At 30.3% G+C, this 20,188-nt stretch overlaps 2 protein-coding genes across 2 annotated transcripts in view; one reads left to right on the top strand and one right to left on the bottom strand.

Moving 5' to 3' along the window:
- Positions 1 to 123: 123 nt before the first annotated feature.
- LOC108766954 (facilitated trehalose transporter Tret1) lies at positions 124 to 10,201 on the top strand. Its single transcript, XM_018516543.1, has 8 exons — positions 124 to 187; positions 461 to 732; positions 1,775 to 2,199; positions 4,363 to 4,977; positions 7,025 to 7,062; positions 7,554 to 7,825; positions 8,772 to 9,196; positions 9,535 to 10,201. Exons 1-8 carry the CDS (start codon positions 157 to 159, stop codon positions 10,199 to 10,201), a joined length of 2,745 nt encoding a protein of 914 aa, XP_018372045.1. The 5' UTR covers positions 124 to 156.
- Positions 10,202 to 13,609: 3,408 nt separating this feature from the next.
- The window catches only part of LOC108766967 (uncharacterized), a 23,232-nt gene continuing 16,653 nt past the window's right edge, over positions 13,610 to 20,188 (bottom strand). Inside the window, exons 2-8 of the mRNA XM_018516567.1 lie at positions 19,335 to 19,458; positions 19,063 to 19,148; positions 17,359 to 17,451; positions 16,084 to 16,146; positions 15,374 to 15,457; positions 14,503 to 14,737; positions 13,610 to 13,852 (exon numbers count right to left, since the gene is read on the bottom strand). Coding sequence (XP_018372069.1) covers positions 13,707 to 13,852; positions 14,503 to 14,737; positions 15,374 to 15,457; positions 16,084 to 16,146; positions 17,359 to 17,451; positions 19,063 to 19,148; positions 19,335 to 19,458 — 831 coding nt within the window. The 3' untranslated portion in view covers positions 13,610 to 13,706. The remainder of the gene's footprint in view (positions 13,853 to 14,502; positions 14,738 to 15,373; positions 15,458 to 16,083; positions 16,147 to 17,358; positions 17,452 to 19,062; positions 19,149 to 19,334; positions 19,459 to 20,188) is intronic.

Here is a 20,188-nt window from a genome sequence, read left to right as displayed (position 1 = left end):
TCGGCGCTAAGATACGCTCAGCGACACTATCGTTAATCTCTTGAAACTCTTTAGATAAAGCTGATAAGATATTATCTACATCTAAATGAGAATTTTATTCATCGTTACAACTCAATCATTTGATATTTAAACGCGATACATGGTGGTAGCAAAACCATGAAGAAAGTATATCTCGCTGCTGTAGCAGGTACGCCATTGGGATAAAATTGAGTAAAATTTTATCAGAAACGGATTTTAATATTTTATTATCTCCACTTTAAATTAAAATATTTCTTTAGATGTAGAAATAAACGTTCTAGAATCAAAAGAATTTCACGAGTAAAATTAACGAATAGAGAATAATTTTTCAAGTAAAATCTATAAAGAATCTTTATAAATAAAAAATTTGTTCTCTTCTATGTAATTAATAAAATTTGTGATGTATTAAAACTTAATTCTTCAAAACCTTTTATTTTGATAGGAAATCTAGGTTCGTTGTCAGCGGGTTTAAATATGGGATGGGCATCGCCATCCGCACCTTTACTGATAAATGGTGATGATGCTGGATATCCCGTGCGTTTGAACTTGGAAGAAATCTCTTGGGTGACATCTTTACTTACTCTTGGTGCCATCCCGGGTTGCATTATTTCTGCATTAACAGTGAATATCATCGGCAGAAAGAACACTATGCTATTTTCAGCTGTGCCTTCGGTAATTGGCTGGTTGTTGATAGCTTTCGCAACATCTTCATCGGTAATAGCTATATTCATTGAGTATAACATCCGAGTATTTTTTAGAAAATGTATAAAAGTATTAAAAATTAAAATTTAAAATATTAGTGAGCTATCAATTCTACATCGAATTGTAAATATTCATAATCCTGATTCTTCTTATCTTTCAAACAAAGTTCTTCTAAGATTTATAATTTCTTGAAGTACTTTAGAAATATGCACATTTTAAAAGTACATTTAAATTATATATAACTCTGGCTTTTGACAGCATAATCTATTTTTCTTGGACCACTTTGAATATTTTGCGACTTTCAGTTTAAATTACACACTTTTACGACTTTATCTCGCTGTAATATGAAATCAAACCTAAAATCTCGATCTTTAATTAACAAGAAATGTTTTCCTTCTTAGCAAAGCCTTCTTTTGAGATAAGCTTATACACCGTGATTTATAGATTTGATTACATTGAAATAAAAAAATGTTGCTACATTCATGACGAGTTCAGAGACTTATAAGTTACACTAGAAAAAAATAGCCTAAATTAAAATAAATATTTATTTGAATACTGCCAACTAAACATTTACTTACAATAAATAAATATTTACTTAATAAAAAAAAGTGATTGTTAAATCAAATTAATGTTTTTTGTACCAAAGAAATATATATTTTTATGTTTAATAAATATTTAGTTGGTACACTGAAAAAATTTTCTGGTTGAAAATGGACGAATCAGAAATTTCTCTCTCTCTCTCTCTCTGGTTAAATTTATTAGAATTCTAGTTGAGGTAACCGGAATTCTGATTGATACTATTTATATTTCTGGTAAAATCTACTAGAATTCTTATTTTTACCAGAATAATTATATTAATCAGAATTCTAGTTATCTCAACTAGAATTCTAATAGACATAACCAGAAAATTCTGATTCGTCCATTTTCTGCCAGAATTACTGTTTAATCCAACTAGACCATTTTTCTCAGTGTACTATTTACATATTTAATGAAATTTAGGATATTTTTTTCTCAGTGTAGTAGCTTGCATGTAAACTAGGTATTTGTTTCGCAGGATCTATACATATCGAGGTTTTTATCCGGATTGGCTATGGGCATGCATACTTCAATCACGCCGATGTATTTGGGCGAGATTTCGCCGGCAAAAATTCGCGGTTATTTGGGATCCATGCTGATAGTCGCTATGAAACTTGGTGTTTTGATCGAGTTCACAATAGGTCCGTTTCTTTCGGTGAGAAATCTCGCCCTTATCTCTTTGGCGGCACCTTGTCTGTTCGTGGTCACTTTTATCTGGTTACCAGAATCTCCGTACTATTTGGTACGCTGCGACGCCAAGGAGAAAGCTATAAACTCTCTTGTTCAATTAAGAGGCAAAAAGGATGTTTATAAGGAGGCAGATACCATTGAGCAATCTGTAAAAGCTGATTTGGCTAATAAAGCTGGTTTTCGTGAACTCCTATTTGTACGGGGAAATCGCAGGTAAGACGTTACATTTCGATCTGTCATTATTAGCTTTTTTGTGGTTGAATAGTGTACGAGTATATCTGTAGTAACTTTTGGAATTTAAAGAATATATTTGGTATTTGGCGAAAGCGAGAAAGAGAGTGCAGTCTAGTGCAGCAGTAAAAAACAGACCTATAATGCATCAATAATCTTAGCCAAAATTGTAGAGATAAATTTTGAACAGTATATGTTATCAATTTCTGTTGACAGTCAGATATCAAACTTCATACAGATGATTGAGAAGTATAATATATCCGATGATCTCGGCGAATTGCCGGAAATCCCCATTAAATAAAACTGATAGGAAACGATAGGAATCTACATAATATCTGCCAAAAATCTTATCATTTATCTATATTGTTTCACTTTTTATATTCCAAAAGAAGTGTTATCGTTTTTATCATTATCTGCAAACGGATTTAATCCGGTTGGAAGACGATAGAAATCTTACTTTATATTCTTTTACAAATTTATTATTTTTTACAATTTTGAAAGAAAATCTATAATATATTGTTAATAATTTATTAACGATAGATTCAAAATTTATCTTATAAAATTATAACAGAAACTATTTTGTAATCAATTATACAATTGCAACAACGAAAGTTGCGATGTTTTCCCATCATATTACGATTAAAAATGGTTTTTATTTATCGTGCATGAATGTTACATAATTCAAAACACATCTTATCGTAAAATTAAACAATGGGAAGTAGTACACGAGCATTACGCGGCCTTGTCATCAAATGAATCGGAGTTCTATTTTTCATAATTAGAACATATCACACATACAGAATAGAATAAAAAGTGCAGCGTTATGAGATTTCTTGAATATGAATTCTCAAATTAAGTTCGAAGACGACAGTAAATAAGAGATATTTTTTAAGTTTCTAATATAAAAATGTGTTAATATGTATAATAGCATCTGAAATATTAACACCAAAACTCAATAAATTTCCGTATATTTATAATTATTTATTTATGAAGGAAAATATTAATAGTATAACATGTAAAGTAGTTATGAAAAGAAACGATGAAAATTGCGGATTTATGATTTCGTTGTGCAACTACGATTCTGAGCTATGAAAAGAAATGATAAGAAACGATGATGTAACAAATAGGACAATTATGAAAGAAAACGATATCGAATCGTATAACGAATAGTTTTCTTTCATAATTTTCATTTACGATATTCTTTTGTTAACTTCCGATTCATAAGTAACTGTGAGTGAAAATGACTGAATTATTTCTTATCGTTTCTTTTGATCTTTTTTTAATAGAGATATGATAATTAATGCTTGTTTGCCATGCTATATATCCCTACTGAAAAAAATCACGTTAGACAGTTGCATCATAAAATTATGTAATTAAAACATGTAAATCACGTAACGGATTGTTCCAAATCAGTACGTGATGTTAAAATTACATATTTTGAAGAGTCACGTGATAATATATTCTTTTTTCTTCTATTTCTATCATTTAATTCTTTAAAATTTGATAACTATAAAATCACATGATGAACAAAATTATTTCTAATATCATGTGATTTTTCAAACTACATCATTTAAAAAAATCATGTATTGATTTGGAACAATCCTTTACGTGATTTACATATTTTAATTACATGATTTCATTATGTAACGTTGTGACATGGTTTTTTTCAGTAGGGATGCCAACGGATTTGCGGCAGAAATGAGTAGGATTTGCAGCTCTTGCTCGGTTTCTACTGCCAGTCTGCCGTTATTACCCACGCAGTTTCTGCTCGCTTTCTGCCATCAATCTGCTAGTATATAACATGTCAACAGACTCTGTCGATAGATTCTGAACTAATGCGGACACAGATTGCTATGAATCTGCAGTGGGAGTTTAATTAAATTTACTGCCAATCTTCTAGCAAACTGTTTGCGGTTTTATTCGCGAACTAATATGAAACTTTCGGTTTTCTTACCGTGGCATTACAAATAAATATTAGATTATATTAGTAAAATATTAGATAATTATTGGTTTAAAAAATTTTAGTATTAATAACCTTTAAGAAACTCGGAGTTATAATAACTTTTAATGAAGTTAAAATTATCGTTTTATTATACAGAATTAATGATCGATTTAACTGATAAATTCGATTGAATAATTTTGCAGAGCTCTAACAACATTGGTGTGTCTGGTCATATTTCAACAGTTGAGTGGCTCTCAAGCCCTGTTGCAGTACGCTCAAATAATTTTCGATAAGATGAACAGTAATCTAGAAGGCAAATACTTGACTATAGTACTAGGCGTCGTGCAACTAGTCTGCACGATTGTCTGCATGATCATCACTGATTGCAGCGGCAGGAAGTTATTGTTGACGATTTCCGCTATCGGTACGGCGTGCTCCACTGCCATAGTCGCAACATATTTTCATCTTCAATACTATCACGTGGATATCAGCAATATAACGTGGTTACCCGCTATAGGCGTGATCCTATTCATAGTCATGTATGGCCTCGGTTTGTCAGTGTTACCATTCACCATGGCCGGCGAATTGTTTTCTATGAACGTGAAGGCCCTCGGCAATATGATAGGCATGATGACGATGACACTCGTAGCGTTTGTCGTGACGAGCTTATATCTGATCATAAGTGAAGGTGCCGGTGTGCACACGCCGTTCTGGATATTTACCGTGTGCTGTTTTGCTGGTGCTATATTCACGTTTTTCTATGTACCTGAAACTAAAGGCAGGACGTTGGAACAGATACAGAGAAAACTTCATAATCCGTCGAAATGAAAAGAATTTGAGAATGAAGTATGCTTGAATGTGTCGATCTTCTCTTGATGAATATTTGAAGAATATTAATTTATAAAATATTTGCGTTTTATCGACGAAAACAAGATTGAAAAACCTTTCGAGATCATAAAATGTAATAGAGGCTTAGTAATGGATAGTTTTTAAGCTATAGTATACCAAAGACGTAAAACGGAACATATGATGCTGTAGAGTAAACTTAAGAAATCTCATTTTTATGTAACCCTATAAAAAAATTAACGGAATTAGATCTGACGAACATTATTGAAACATAAACAAATATATACATATATATATATATATATATACATAAATAATAGTTACATGAATGAGTAAATACATTTACGCTAACTTTTTTTTATAGTTACGATAGCTAATTCTATGAGAATAAGCTGATAATTTATACATATACATGTATAATATGTTGTTGATGTTATAAATTAAGATACATTATAACATTGATAAATCGAACAGATTTTATAATACTATGTCGAGAGTTTTATATATTTATTGAAATCAGTGTCATCTGTGAAGTGTTTGTGTAAAGATATAAGTAATGTTATATAACATTAAAATAATAATTAATTATATAATATAAAGATAAAAGAGAAAAGAAAGGTCTATTTATTATCAATGTCTATTAATATTAAAATTGCGCTATAATATTAATAGAATTAAATATTGAATTTTATAATTAAAATATAATTCACGCTAAAAAATAAATGTGAGATTATTATATAATTGTAATAAATAATTTCTAAAAAATATTACAATTTAATTATGTTATTTTCGTTGATACTTTGCTGCTGTTTGTTTATCTTTTTTATCTATTATATCAATAATCTTTTATGACAGATATATGAAATATTCTGATGAGATAATATGATAAAAAAGAAGCCAAAATAGTAATATTACACAGGATGTTAAAAAAAAAGCGTAACCAAATTTTAGGAATATGTAGTACTTGTGAAAATAAACTGAAAAGTTTTAATAAGCAGAACTATTTATTTCCAAGTTATAAAGAATTTTCTATTTATATAATGAATAATCCGTCCGTTTCGAATATATAAACGTTTATACGCGATTGCACATTTGTACACTCGTCCTTCATTAGCTTCTAAGCTCATTACTTATTGATAACGGTTTTTAATTCTCCGTACCGTCAATGTTAGTTCATCCACGAACGTCCACGTTATCGTTGACGGTGTCTGGTTCGACACATAAATTGCATACTGTTGTCAACAAATACGAGATAAACTTGGAATCTTTGAACGTGTTCGATCTTCAATGAAAAGATGTGCCGAATTGTGTGTTCAAATGAACGGAGAGAAGCATATTGAATATCTGCTGTAATGAAATTTATTTTTTGCTACTCGGAAATAAATGCTCGGGAAAAAATGTCATATATAATTATAGAAAATTATGTAAAATTATATATAAAATTGACATATTTTATATAATTATATATATAATATGTCCATTAAATAACATTTTTTCTCGGGTGGTTTTTGGATTTCTGCTTATTAAGACTTTTCGGTTTGTTTTCACAATTACTACGTATTCCTAAAGTTTGGTACCACCTTTTTTGAGCATCTTGCATAATGCTTTTGTCAATACAGATACAATAATGCTTTTATTAGTATTTTGCAATTAACTACGTACATAACATATTTAATTTTAAGATATAAATTCGAATTATACATAACACGATATTTGATAATTAAAATTATGTAAAAATTTTCCAAATTTTCAGACAAAATACGTGTTTAAAAAATGTCTTTTTTAAGTAGATGTTATAAAGTGTTTTTCTGATTACAAGACGTTTAAAAAATTTTAGGACATTAATGTTCTCCTTTTTACATATCGTCTGACGATTACAATTTTATATCTACCTCTTGAAATGCTTTAGATGAAACTGATATTATATTATCTGCATCACTTGGATAAGAATACTGTATTCATCGTTACAAATTCATTCATTTATTATTTGTACACGACGGTAGGTGATTGTATAAATAGTGAAAACATGAAGAAATTATATCTCGCTGTTATAGCAGGTACGTATATATTGGGATAATTACAGAATAAAAAGATATCTCGACAGAATTGTTGAGTATTTATTTAATTATTATGTAAAATAAATTAAGCGTTTTTTCATAATTAAAGTTTATTTAAATTATTTTTATTTAATACGTTTAATTATTCCTATTCAATTTGTTTGCTAATTGATTAATTTTGATTAATGAAAATAAAAATCGGAGCGTAAATCGAATGTAATGGGAGAGTAACAGAACTTCTAGGAGACGAAAATTAGAACAATAAACGTAAAAGAAGCATTTACGCTTCTTTTACATTTTGAGATGTTTCAATTTTTTTCTTCTAGAAGTTTTATTTACGCTTCTGTTACTCTTCCATTATATTCGGCTTACGCTCTGATTTTTATTTTCATCAGGGTGCTTGAAATTCTTTGTAAAATTGTCTTCTTTTGCCTAATTAATAAAACATATGATATATATTAAAGTTTGTTTAAACCCTGTTATTTTAATAGGAAATTTAGGTATGCTGTCAGTGGCCTTATTTAACGGTTGGGCATCGCCAACTTTGCCTTTATTGCTACATGGTGGTGATGCTGAATATCCTATACGTTTAAACTTAGAAGAAGCCTCTTGGGTGACAGCTTTACTTAGTATTGGTGCCGCCGCAGGTAGCGTTATTTCTGCATTGATTGTGAATATCATCGGCAGGAAGAACACCATGTTACTTACGGTTGTGCCCTCAATAATTGCCTGGTTGTTAATAGTCTTCGCAACATCATCGTGGGTAATTTAATATACAATATTCATTAAGTATATCTAAGTACTTTTTACAAAATGATATGTTGGATGTACAAAAACATTGAAAGTTAAAATTTTTTAAATATTTGTGAGATTTCAGTTCTATACTGGATCATAATTCAACTAGAAAGGATTGGTCGATTGATGTCGATCAACGTTGAATCAGCGTTGATTCGAGATTGGTTAATTACTCATTTCTGGGAATATTTCTAATTATGTGATTCTTCTAGTCTTTCAAGAAAAGTTTTCACAATTTTTTCAAAATTTCTTGAAATTGGAAGAACATTTTAAAGGTACATTTAGGTACACTCTATAGTTTTTTAACAATATAATCTACATTTCTTGAACCTCTTTGAATATTTCGCGACTTTCAGTTCTACACTTTATCTCGCTGTAATTCTAACGCGAAAATTATTTGAAAATTATTTTTACAATTATAATAATAATTAGCTTGCAATTTACAAATGGTTACAGCGTTCGATTCCACTGTAAGGAAAATTTCTTGAGAGAGAAGAGAGAATCAATTAATATTATAAAATAAATATATTTAAAATATATAATTACGCAAACTCTAAACGCTATTTAAAAAAAACCTATTATATCTCTCATTTGGACAATATTTAGATAATATGAGTATTTATTATATATCTATTTTAATTTCTTAATTAAGTCCATAAAAAAGCGATATTATAAACTTTGGAAACTGTATAAAAGCAAATAAATAAGCAAAGCTTATAAATAAATATGTATAAAAAGATATATGCTTATCTCATATATAAACAAATATACATGATAAGTTTCTGTGTAATATTATTCTATTAAAAAAGAGATCATGGTATCTTCTTGAATCCGAAAGATAAAGTTGCTCGAAGTAAATGATCGATTTTGTCTGTTCAATCTCTTTATTTTTCTGTCATTTCTCTGTTTCACAGGAGCTATACATATCGAGGTTTATATCCGGACTAGCTACGGGCATCACTTCTATGTCTACGCCGATGTATGTGAGCGAGATTTCGCCGGCTGACATTCGCGGCAATTTGGGATCTGTGCTGGCAGTCGCTGGGAAACTCGGTATTTTGATCGAGTTCACGATAGGTCCATTTCTTTCAGTGAGAAATCTCGCCCTCGTTTCTTTGGCGGGACCATGCCTGTTTCTGGTCACTTTTATCTGGCTACCGGAATCCCCATATCACTTGATGCGTTGCAACACCAAGCAAAAAGCCATAAACTCTCTTGTTCAGTTGAGAGGCAAAGAGGATATTTACAAGGAGGCAGACAGTATTGAGCAATTTGTAAAAGACGATTTGGCTAATAAAGCTGGTATCCGTGAACTCCTATCTATACCAGGAAATCGCAGGTAAGAAGTCAAATTTCAGTTTGTTGTTTTATCAAAATAAATTAATAAAATTTTAATTCACGAATCACAAAAACTCTTTCAAAGATTTCTTGTTACCACGAATAAAAATTAGATATTGGATTTAAAAAGATTTACAAATAAGTATTATGTATAAATCATTTTTTATGTTTAACTTACTTTTCAAGATATTTGAAGGGTCTAGGATTTTTTGTACATTATATATATATATATATATATATATATACATATACATACAGTGTTTAGAGTTATAACAAACTTTTAAAACATTTTGATAATAGAACGATTTAATCGATAAATTTGTTCGAATAATATTGCAGAGCCCTAATAACGTTGCTGTGCCTTGCCTTAGTTCAACAGTTGAGCGGTTCTCAAGCCGTAATGCAGTACGCTCAATTAATATTTGATGAGATGAATGGTAATCTAGAAGGTAAATACTTGACTATGATATTGGGCGTCATGCAACTAATTTGCGCGATCGTCAGCATGTTCATCACCGATTGTAGCGGCAGGAAGTCATGGCTGATGATCTCCACCATCGGTTCTGCATGCTCTACCGCTATGGTTGCGATATACTTTCATCTTCAGTACCATCACATAGACACCAGCAATATAATATGGTTGCCCGCCATTGGCGTGATCTTATATAGAGTCATGTTTAGCCTGGGTTTGGGGGTGTTACCGTTCACTATGGGCGGCGAATTGTTTCCCATGAACGTAAAGGCTCTCGGCGTTATGATAGGCATAATGACGATCCATACCACAGCCTTTGTCGTGGAGAGTCTGTATCTGGTTGTAAGCGAAAGTGCCGGTATGCATACGCCATTCTGGATATTCACCTCGTGCAGCCTTGTTGGTACTTTATTCACAATTTTCTATGTACCTGAAACCAAAGGCAGGACGCTGGAGCAGATACAAAAGAAATTGCACGGTTCGTCGAAACAAGAAAAACTCAAGAATGAAGTACTTTCACCTGTCAATATTTGATAAATATTGATTTGCGAAATATTCGCCTTTTAATCGAGGAAAGCTTATGAGGTCAGTTTACATTGAAAAAATACTAAATTTCGTATTTATTTTATATATATATATATATATATATATATATATATATCTAAAAGCTATTAATTTAATTTTAAATTATCATTTTTTATTGAGTAAATATTTATTTACTGTAAGTATATGTTCAGAGTACTATTCAAAGAAATATATATTAAGATTTAGTATATTTTTTTCAGTCTACACTTGTTTCTACAATTTTTTCTTTCTCACACAGAGTTTTACTGAGACATATATTAAATTTTTTGCCTTGACTATGTCAAATATATAAAGTAACCACGGCAATGTCGCTGCGCTTGGCTTAGCGCCGAGACACTACCGTGTCTCCAGATTTATAAAGGTGTCTTTTTATGTTCGACGCTCATTTTCGGCGTCAAAATAAGTCACGTGATAGAAATTGATGAATATCAAGCGTCAATTTTTATCACGCGACTTATTTCGACGCTGAAAATGAGCGTCGAGCGTCAGCATGAAAAGGCACTTTAATTTATAATTTATAGCTATTGTACAAAATCTAGTTTATAAAAAAAATTTATGTGGTATTTTCTTAACAAATATTTGTTATGTGCGTTTCTCAAATTTTCTTAATAAATATTTGTTATGTGCGTTATTGTAAAAAAAAATAATATCCATGTTATGCAAAATGCGCAATGAATCGTATAATATCTAATTAGATGTACAAATTGTTATTCACATATTGCTTTTATTATTTTAACATTGATAATTGCCGATAAAATTGACATCATTATTCTTCAGTTTGTGTGAAAGTATTTTTACTAAATAAGTTTTATTAAAATTAGTGTATAATTATTTAGTAGTTCCTTGTGTGTCAGATGTAAATTTTATTATTTCAATTTTAAATAAAAATGTTTCTTTAGCTTTATAAATAAAAATATCTTAAAATTAAAAGGATTTCGTGAATAAAGAAAAATCTTTGCAAATATACTTTATAAAAAATCTTTATGAATCAAATTTGTAATGAATATCTCTCTTTTCTTCTATCTAATTTATGAAATTACTGATATGTTAAATCTTCTTCAAAATTTCTTAAAATTATTTTTATAGGATATCTAGGAATGCTGTCAATGGACTTATCATATGTATGTCGGTTGGGCATTATCATCATACGTTTACTGATAAATGGTGCCCGAGCATCTCGTGCGTTTAAAGGACCTATTTCGTCTTTACGTCGAATGTCGTTGTAAGCGGACGTAAAGTTTAGTTGCGTCATCAATCGTGCATGGATTGTGAACATTAATGCAGAAAGGTGCTCACTTCTCATTTTGTGAAAATTTCCGAGGGACAGAATCAATTACCGTGGGTGTACATCAAATTCTGGAAAAACAGCGATTTTGACAGAGTTTGATGTACAATAACTCAAAAACTGTTCATTATTTTACTTCGTGCCCATGGAGACTTTTGATCAGGACGATCAGAACTACAACATATTACAAATTCAACTAAATTAGCTGGGACCCATTTTCCATATGTTCTGTGCGGAATCCTTTGAAAGGAATCTCTTGGGTAAACATTTTTACTCTCGATATCGGTGCCATGATAGGTTGCTTTTATTTCTGTATTGATGATGAATATCACTGGTAGAGAAAAACACCATATTATTTACGACTATGCCCTAAGCAATTAATTGCTAATAGCCTTTGCAACATCGTCGTCAATAATTTAATAATTATTACATTTACTAGGTATAATTGAATACTTTCTACAAAACAATAAGTTGGATGTGTAAAAGCATTGAAAGTTAAAACATTCATGTGATATTATAGTTTTACATTAGGTCATAATACTCTTCTCTTTCAAAGTTTTTCCAAGCTTTTCAAAATTTCTTGAAGTTTGAGAGTACATTACAAAAGTACATTTAGATTACACTCTATTGTACTCTAGCTTTTAACGGCATAATCTACTTTTCTTTGGACTTCTTTAAGTGTTTCACAACTTTCTGTTTAAATTACAAACTTTATCTTGCTGTAGTATGCAATCAAACCTGTAAGCGCGATAGTCTTTAATCGACAAAAAATAGTTTCCTTTTTTCCTAGTGAACAAAGCCCTTCGATAAGCTAATATATTAGATAAATCAGTTAATTAAATGTAATAAAATTAAAGGAAACAGTGTTTCTAACAAAAAAATTATTCGAATATTGTTTAATTATAATATTAATTAGCTTGTGACATAATGGATAACTATACTTGTTTCACTATATGAAGATTTGTAGAGAAACAATTGATATCGCCAAATATTAGAAATATAGTATATAATTGCGCAAACTGAACGTTATGAAACAAATAGAATAAAATAAAAAATGCTATATATTTTTCATTTAATCAATATAAATTTATTAAGATACGTAAGTATATGAAATTTCTATAAAAATTTATTTTGAATTAAACTTACAAAGATATATGTGACATTAAACTGCAGCATAGAAAAATAAATATGCTTATAATATACATACATATTAAGCTTCCATATGATGTTAAATCTCTCTCTTTCAAAAGACAGAGAGAGATCGTAGTATCTGTTTAAGTTGAAAAGATAAATTGCTCGAGGTAAGGATCAATTTGGCTTGTTCAATTCCTTTATCTTCCTGTGTTTCGCAGGAGGTATACGTACAAATGAAGGTTTACATCCGGTCTGATTACGGGTATCGCTTATTCAACTACGTCGATATATTTGGGGGAGATTTCGCCGGCAGCAATTTGGGATCCATGCTGACGGTTGTCGTCAAATTCGGCACTTTAATTGAGTTCCCCTACGATAGATCCGTTTCTTTCGATGAGAAATTTCACCTTCACCTCTTTGGCGAGGCCGTGCTTATTTGCGGTCGCTTTCATCTGGCTACCGGAATCCACGTATCATTTGATGCGCTGAGAGTCCCAATAGAAAGCTATTACTCTCTTGTTGAATTGAGAGGCAAAGAGGATGTTTACATGCAAGGAGACAGATAGTATTGATCAATTCGTAAAAGCCGATTTGCTAACAAAGCTGGTTTCCATGAATTTCTATTTGTATCGAGAAATCGTAGGTAAGACATTAAATTTCAATTTATCGTTATATTAATAATCATTCGCAAATCAGATAAAATTTTTGAAAATTCCATACCGAGGTCCTACTTTGTTTTTAATTCCATTTTTGACATTTCCGCATTTATTAATAAATTTTTTCAACTTTATTTTTTTTCTTCGATTATCTATGCATCGAGCAAAGGAATAGAAATTTCTATCGTGTGGTTAGTGATCGTTATTATAAAGTGGATGAAGATAAATAAAGTTATATCTGTAGGTTTTTTAATAAAAAAATCCATCGATATATTTACATAATAACACAGGAACTTCACAGAGATCATACAGCAATCACATACATAGATTCAGACTATTAACAATTGCATGTGATTGTGCTTCGAGTATATTCATCTTTTCATGAGCAATGATTGTGTTCCTCGTCGCTCGACGGCAAGGATTGATTAACCACGATCGTTATAGCATCATTGGGTTGCAGCCAGGTCCTCGCGTTATACTCAATTTTCGGCGAACATTTTGTTGGAATCTCTGCTACTGGCGTTTCTGAAATATTTATGTATAATACCTTAAAACCCCTCATCTGTCCATTTAGTTATTTATGCAGCAAAGTTTAATAAACAAAAACGCAAATTTCAATAAATTACTTTAACTCTGTTTATTCAATCTTTTTGGAAAAGACAATTGTTTGTCATAAAAATAGATTTTTACGAGATATCATTTTATAATGTTGAATACACATTTTTATCATTATTTGAAATTAATTAAAGCACATAAACCTCCAGAGAGGTTTTGGAATAATTAATTTTTGTTTTCCTGATAGTGAAACATATATTTGAGATATGACAGCTTTATTTCGGGGACTCGATATTTTTTATAGAATATTTCATATATGTTGTACTTTTAATAATTTTTTTAAAACTCGAGCTGAGACGAAATCGCTCCAGCTCCAATTTTTAGTGACAAGTGAGGAGAGAGAGCTTTGTGACAAGTGAAAATTGATACTCAAGTTTTAGCAGGTTGATTTATGAAAACGGCACGTGCCGCGCGAAATATACGTATACAAGCATGATGTTTTACTTGTGATAGCAAAAAGGCAACGTTTCTTCTTTCTTCTCACGTTTCTAGATTTGTAACTCTATTTTTAGTTCCTTCCGAAACAAGATATGCATGCACAAGTGCACATACGCGCTCACCTGGCCTCTCTATCTGACTCGGTGATGACGATGTATTATCTGGAAACTGGACGTGCTTCCTCGATACTCGACTCCCGGTAGGACTTTTCTCCGATAACAGAGGATTGTGACACGCTGTGGGGCTTTGAGTCGGTGTTGCTTTTGTTTCATTATTAGTTATACCTCTTCGTGAACTTAGACAGGATGTGGTAGCGGTCGTAGTCGCTGGTTGAGTTACATATCTCACTACTGGAACCTTCAACGGATATTGCATGAGATGTACGATGTAAATGGATGTACGATGAAAAAGAGTTATTTTATAACATGGATTTAGCAAAGTAACGATACAGGCTGCTCGTTAAAAGGCTTACAAATTATAGTCAATATATATATATGTTTTTTTATGAGAATTGTAAAGATTATAGGAAAATTTTGTTTATATAGTGATAATTTTAATACGAGAAAAGAATTCAATGCGGCACATCTCTTCAACGCACATCACTTCAAAGGGACGTTACAAATATAAAGGAATCTAACAAACGATTCCCTTGGGATATTGATCACGTAATTGACGTAATAGTTGTTACAGCTGTCCCCTTCGATCGTTAGCTTTTGGGAAATATTCATATTTTTTCATAGATTTTGGTTATCGCTATTTTCTTATTTTTACACCATCCGCTATTATATAGGGGATATACATAAACACCTGTATGATTAATTCGAGAATCGTTTTACAATTAGATCCGTTATTTGCAAATCTCAACACGTGGCTTCCATGGTTACATCTTGCAATTAGGCAAAATATTTGCAAACAGAGCGAGATGGCTGAATAATTTCACTCAACTTTTCTCTTGTCCAATTGTTCTTTCTACGTAACTTTTGGAATACTGACCCTGTATTCGTAGTCGTGTGCAGCGGTGCCGCGACCAGCCGAATATTCTTGATACTGCGAGATGACACATAACAACGAGTATATCTGTAATAATATTTGTACTTAGTCACGCGTGAGAGAGATTGTATACAATTCATAAATGCATAAATTTTGCCAACGGTGATATTTGGTTTATATACATTAAAAAGAAAATGATATTATTTCAACAGCATTATTTTAATTAAAAATAATCTTGTTGATTTATTTAATAACAGTATTAATGAAATAAATAAAATTTTATTAAAACAAGAGCATAAGTACTTATTTTATTAATAATGTTATTGAATTAACAAAATTATTTTCAATTAAGATAATACTGTTGATACATCTTTTTTTTCAGAGTTGGTTTATTAATCTCTCGTCTTTACTTATTATTTCACATTTATACTTTGTGTATTAAAGTTATAATTAAATTTCTCACAAAACCAAATAAAACCAGTTTAAAAACATCTGGATTATAGCGCGAAATTGTTTTCCATCACATCGTGAATAATTTTGTACCTGCAAGAATTAGACAGAAAACAGAAAACATAAAACTTTAATATTTGCAAAAAATGCTTTGTTAAGAGTAATTTGTAAACTTTTTTAATAAAAAATGAAAAAATTAGTGTTTTATATTTAAAATAATATTTCCTTCTTTACTTTTATCAAGATTAATCGAATATACTTACATTTAAACAAAGTAGAAAGAAATTTAGCGTGTAGAGCATAAGTTTCGTTGGATTAAAGTCAGGCTGTAACAGACCGATTTTATAGAAATTACATGCATGAACTTTATTTCATGTAAATAAATGTGTTAAGAAAAATTCATAAGATTTGAAAAAAATATTTATGTATATACATCTGTCTTCGATTACGTTTTTTATGATTTATTTTAAAAGGCTGCCGAGTTTAATTTTAATATTTTTCTTATAAAGAACAGCGATATAAAAGCCTTTCAAGCTATTTCATTCATAAATTCTAAACATTGAAAAACGGAAGAGAAATGAAAAAAAAACGAATGAAAGATAAAAGAAAAAAAATACATAAAACATTATATTTTATGTATCACACAAAATTTTATTAAAAACTTTATGCTACGATGGAATTCAAAAAGAAATTTATTGTGATTAAAACTCTATAGAATGTGACGTTTGATTAATTATAAATTCAATATGGGATGCAGTCTGAATATATAAAACAGATATTGATTTTCAGAAAATTATATACTCGAGAGTAGGCGTAAATGAAGAAAGTTTTTTCCCGTATTCTTGTTTTCGAACTTACGCCTCTTTTCTATCAAACTTTCAAATTAATTTTTACTTTCAGAGATCTTTCATTGAGCCGGTTTTATAAGAAAGATTAACTTGCTAAACGATATATCGTAGAATGTAATGGAGTATTAGTTTCGTATCGATTATCTGGTAATAATCGGATCATTATATCAAATATTTAAGATAGTTTATAAGAAAATAATTTATGAGAATCAAAAGTTCTTTTCCTTTCATGTTCCTCAAATGTATTCTCGAGAAATTAATTATTATTACGCTAAAGTGTGTAAAGGATTTCTGATAACAAGATAAAAGATATTCTTGGTGTACTTAATCTTATCGCAACTTTATGCAATATAAAAATAAAAAATATTAAAATTTGATCAATAATTTCTATTTTTCTAGAATTAAATATAGGATTGACTTAATATCTTGTGTGTGTGTGAGATAAGGAGTAACACATAAATTTAAGTTTATATATTCCTATGTTTAGAATCTTTATTTGTTATAACACACGACGCCATAGTATTTGGCACGAAATCGATGTCCAAAATCATTTTATTTTAGATTTTTAAGAATTTTCCATTTAAGAATAAAATATTCTTCTGTTAATAATAAATATGATTATCCCTGTCGAACTCTATAATAGTATTGGATTTGGAAATCTTTTCTATGTGAGTGACAATCTGAACTCACTGTGATGAAGAACATGTATAAGGAATGTGCTGTATCGATGATGCAACACGTCATGACTGTGACAATCCATGGTATCAGCAACATCTTGTGATCCTGAAAAGTTATTTATGTTATAATAAGTGATAGTTTGTAAAAAAGACTTACGTATATACAGAGAAGTAAATTTTTTTATTAATATAGCTTAATATAAAATTGTATTATATATAAAAACGTAGGTAATATTGTATTAACGTAAAATTTTTTCACGAATATTTATTCTATGTTATTCACACTGCCGCGCACTAAATTAAATCTTTAGAGTTTTAAATATGTTTTTTTCGATATAAATATTTTAATAAAATAAATAAAACAAAGCGTGCTGTATACTAATGATGATTCTGTAATATAATACGCAACGTGGAGTCTAACACATCAAGTATATTTATTTCTGTTGAATTAAATACTCTTTGTAACGCTCGCAAAATGCTTTTATCACGTTATCGATGTTTCTCTGGTTATTAATATTCATGAATGTATACATCACGTTTCTTTCGCGCGGGAATCCTACAGCTTGTTTTGTTAATGATATTCGTCATATAGTATGAAGTAAGTACTCAGAATAATTAAGATTCATGACATGTTCTCGTTCCGGTTTTTTTTCTGGTTTGCCCACATGAGTTTACAATTTTTATCGCTTATAATAATAATATCGTGCACGCAAAGCGGATTACCTACATAGCACGTTATATTGACCAGCTTAGCATCTATATATACATACGTATTTCATAAAAATCTCGCTGGTCAATAGAAAAGTACCAGGATTAAAACTTAAAAAAAAATTAAGATTTTCATCTATGTATTATTTAAAGCATTAATACACTTATCATAATAAATAAAAGTTATAAATAGATCTTTAAATTTAAACATTTGTTTAATTATTTTATTCAAAAAGTTGTCAGAAGTATAAAAATAAACCAGAAGCTAATTAGAAAAATTGCTTTCTATTAATTATCTGATTTTGATATTCAAGAGAACATATCAAACTTATGATAAGAAACTAGAAACTATTTCGGAAACTATTTGGGCTTTTCGTGAAAAGCCTAAATATTAATAAATTTATTAAAAATAATATATGAATATTGAATTGTTTACTCAAATATCCATTCTGTGTTACGTGTTCTAATGGCACGTATCTCTCGGGAATAACGCGTGTGCGTCATACCTGTAGCTTTTATACGATCCATTCGGGAGCAGCGATAATAGTGTTTTATCACGTGCCAAGTGGAAGCGAAAGTATTTTCTACAGCATTCTAACAGAGAGTTGAGTTTAGTTGCAAATATAATAGATATGAAAATACCACTAAAATTTCTACGTTATGAGAAAGATAGAGGTATAAACTGTAGGTTTTCATATTATGCGCAAAATAATAGGATGCAAATTTAGCTATTCGGTAAAACGTGATAGAAATGTTTACAAGGGTTATCACAGGATTATAAAATAGCAGAACGAAAATTTAATAATAATTTAAATATTAGGTAACTTCCTATCTAATACAATAACACAGTCTAATGCAACAAATTAATTTAAATAGAAAATAAAACAATCGAAATTCTACTGCATTTCCAAAATTGATTTCTTGTACTTTTCTAATAAATTACAAATAAGAAGTGATATCGTTATACGATATATTATGCATTGATTGTTACTCCGAAATTTCGCCCTACCTTGTATAAGCCGTACAAAAGAAGGAGGCTGCACAGCACGCCGCAGCAGGAGCAGATAAGCAGCATTCCGTTGAATTGAATCGTCGCTGAAGCAATGTAAGCAATACAATATCGTTTAAGCGAAGCTGACTACTTAAATATAGACAATTCCATGCTTGAGGATCGAGAACTTTTGTTTTAATCGAGACTAGAAAATATTGTGTGGAGCGGAAAGAAATAGATATTGTTAACTCGCTATAATACCATCTACTTGCTATCTACTATCTACTTACTCGGTGACATGGTTCCTGATTCCAGAAAGCTGGATGATTCGGGTAAAGGAGCGTCTCCTTTTAGATACTGACTCTCTACCCAAAGAATCATGCCGGTAGTCGACGCTAACAACGTGAAGTATATCTAGAGAGTGGGGATTGTTATTAATGTATATTTATAAAACACAGTGCATTAATGTAATAAAGCTCGATCGAGGCACTCCGAACACCGAAATCTTAAGGCCAAAACCATTTGTGGAATTTTACAATAGCCATACGATAAGAAAATATCTACTAACGATAAGACTACGTTCCATTTGATGTTTATTATTATTTTTACATGTTCTTGGATTCATGATGTAAAAAGAAAAGGTGTTCCGTGGACTAGGAGAGTGAATTTGGGGCCAAATTTGATTGGCTATTTTATTGTTGCAATGCTATTATATGCAGGAAAGTGCATTTAGGGTCACATTTGATCGATTATTTCCTGCTATCGCGCAATGTTACATCTTTCTTTTTACATCATACTGGGATCACTTCATCCTTGTCACTTATCAAATGTTAAACAAGGAAAAATAAAGCTCGTAAGCATTGTGAATATCAAGTGGAATGCACTCTAAATATGTATTCATACACGGAGACAATTTTTTCTTAGAATTTAGCCTGAAAATCATTATATAGCGGGACAACATAGTATTTCAAAGAATTGTATATGAGTTTCTTTAATTTACTAATATGTGTCATAATAAGATGTGTAATATATTTTATTAGTTTTGCTAAAGGGTATAGTAAAATTTCAACATTTTAAAATATGTTACGCAGTTTATGATTCTTTATTATTTTAAAAGAATAGATGCTAAGTAGTCATGAATATA

This window comes from Trachymyrmex cornetzi, unplaced genomic scaffold (genome assembly GCF_001594075.2).
Source record: "Trachymyrmex cornetzi isolate Tcor2-1 unplaced genomic scaffold, Tcor1.1 scaffold641, whole genome shotgun sequence".
NCBI classification, from domain to species: Eukaryota; Metazoa; Arthropoda; class Insecta; order Hymenoptera; family Formicidae; genus Trachymyrmex; species Trachymyrmex cornetzi.
The sequence above is the reverse complement of the archived record's forward strand: the minus strand, read 5'-3'. Positions and strand labels throughout refer to the sequence as shown.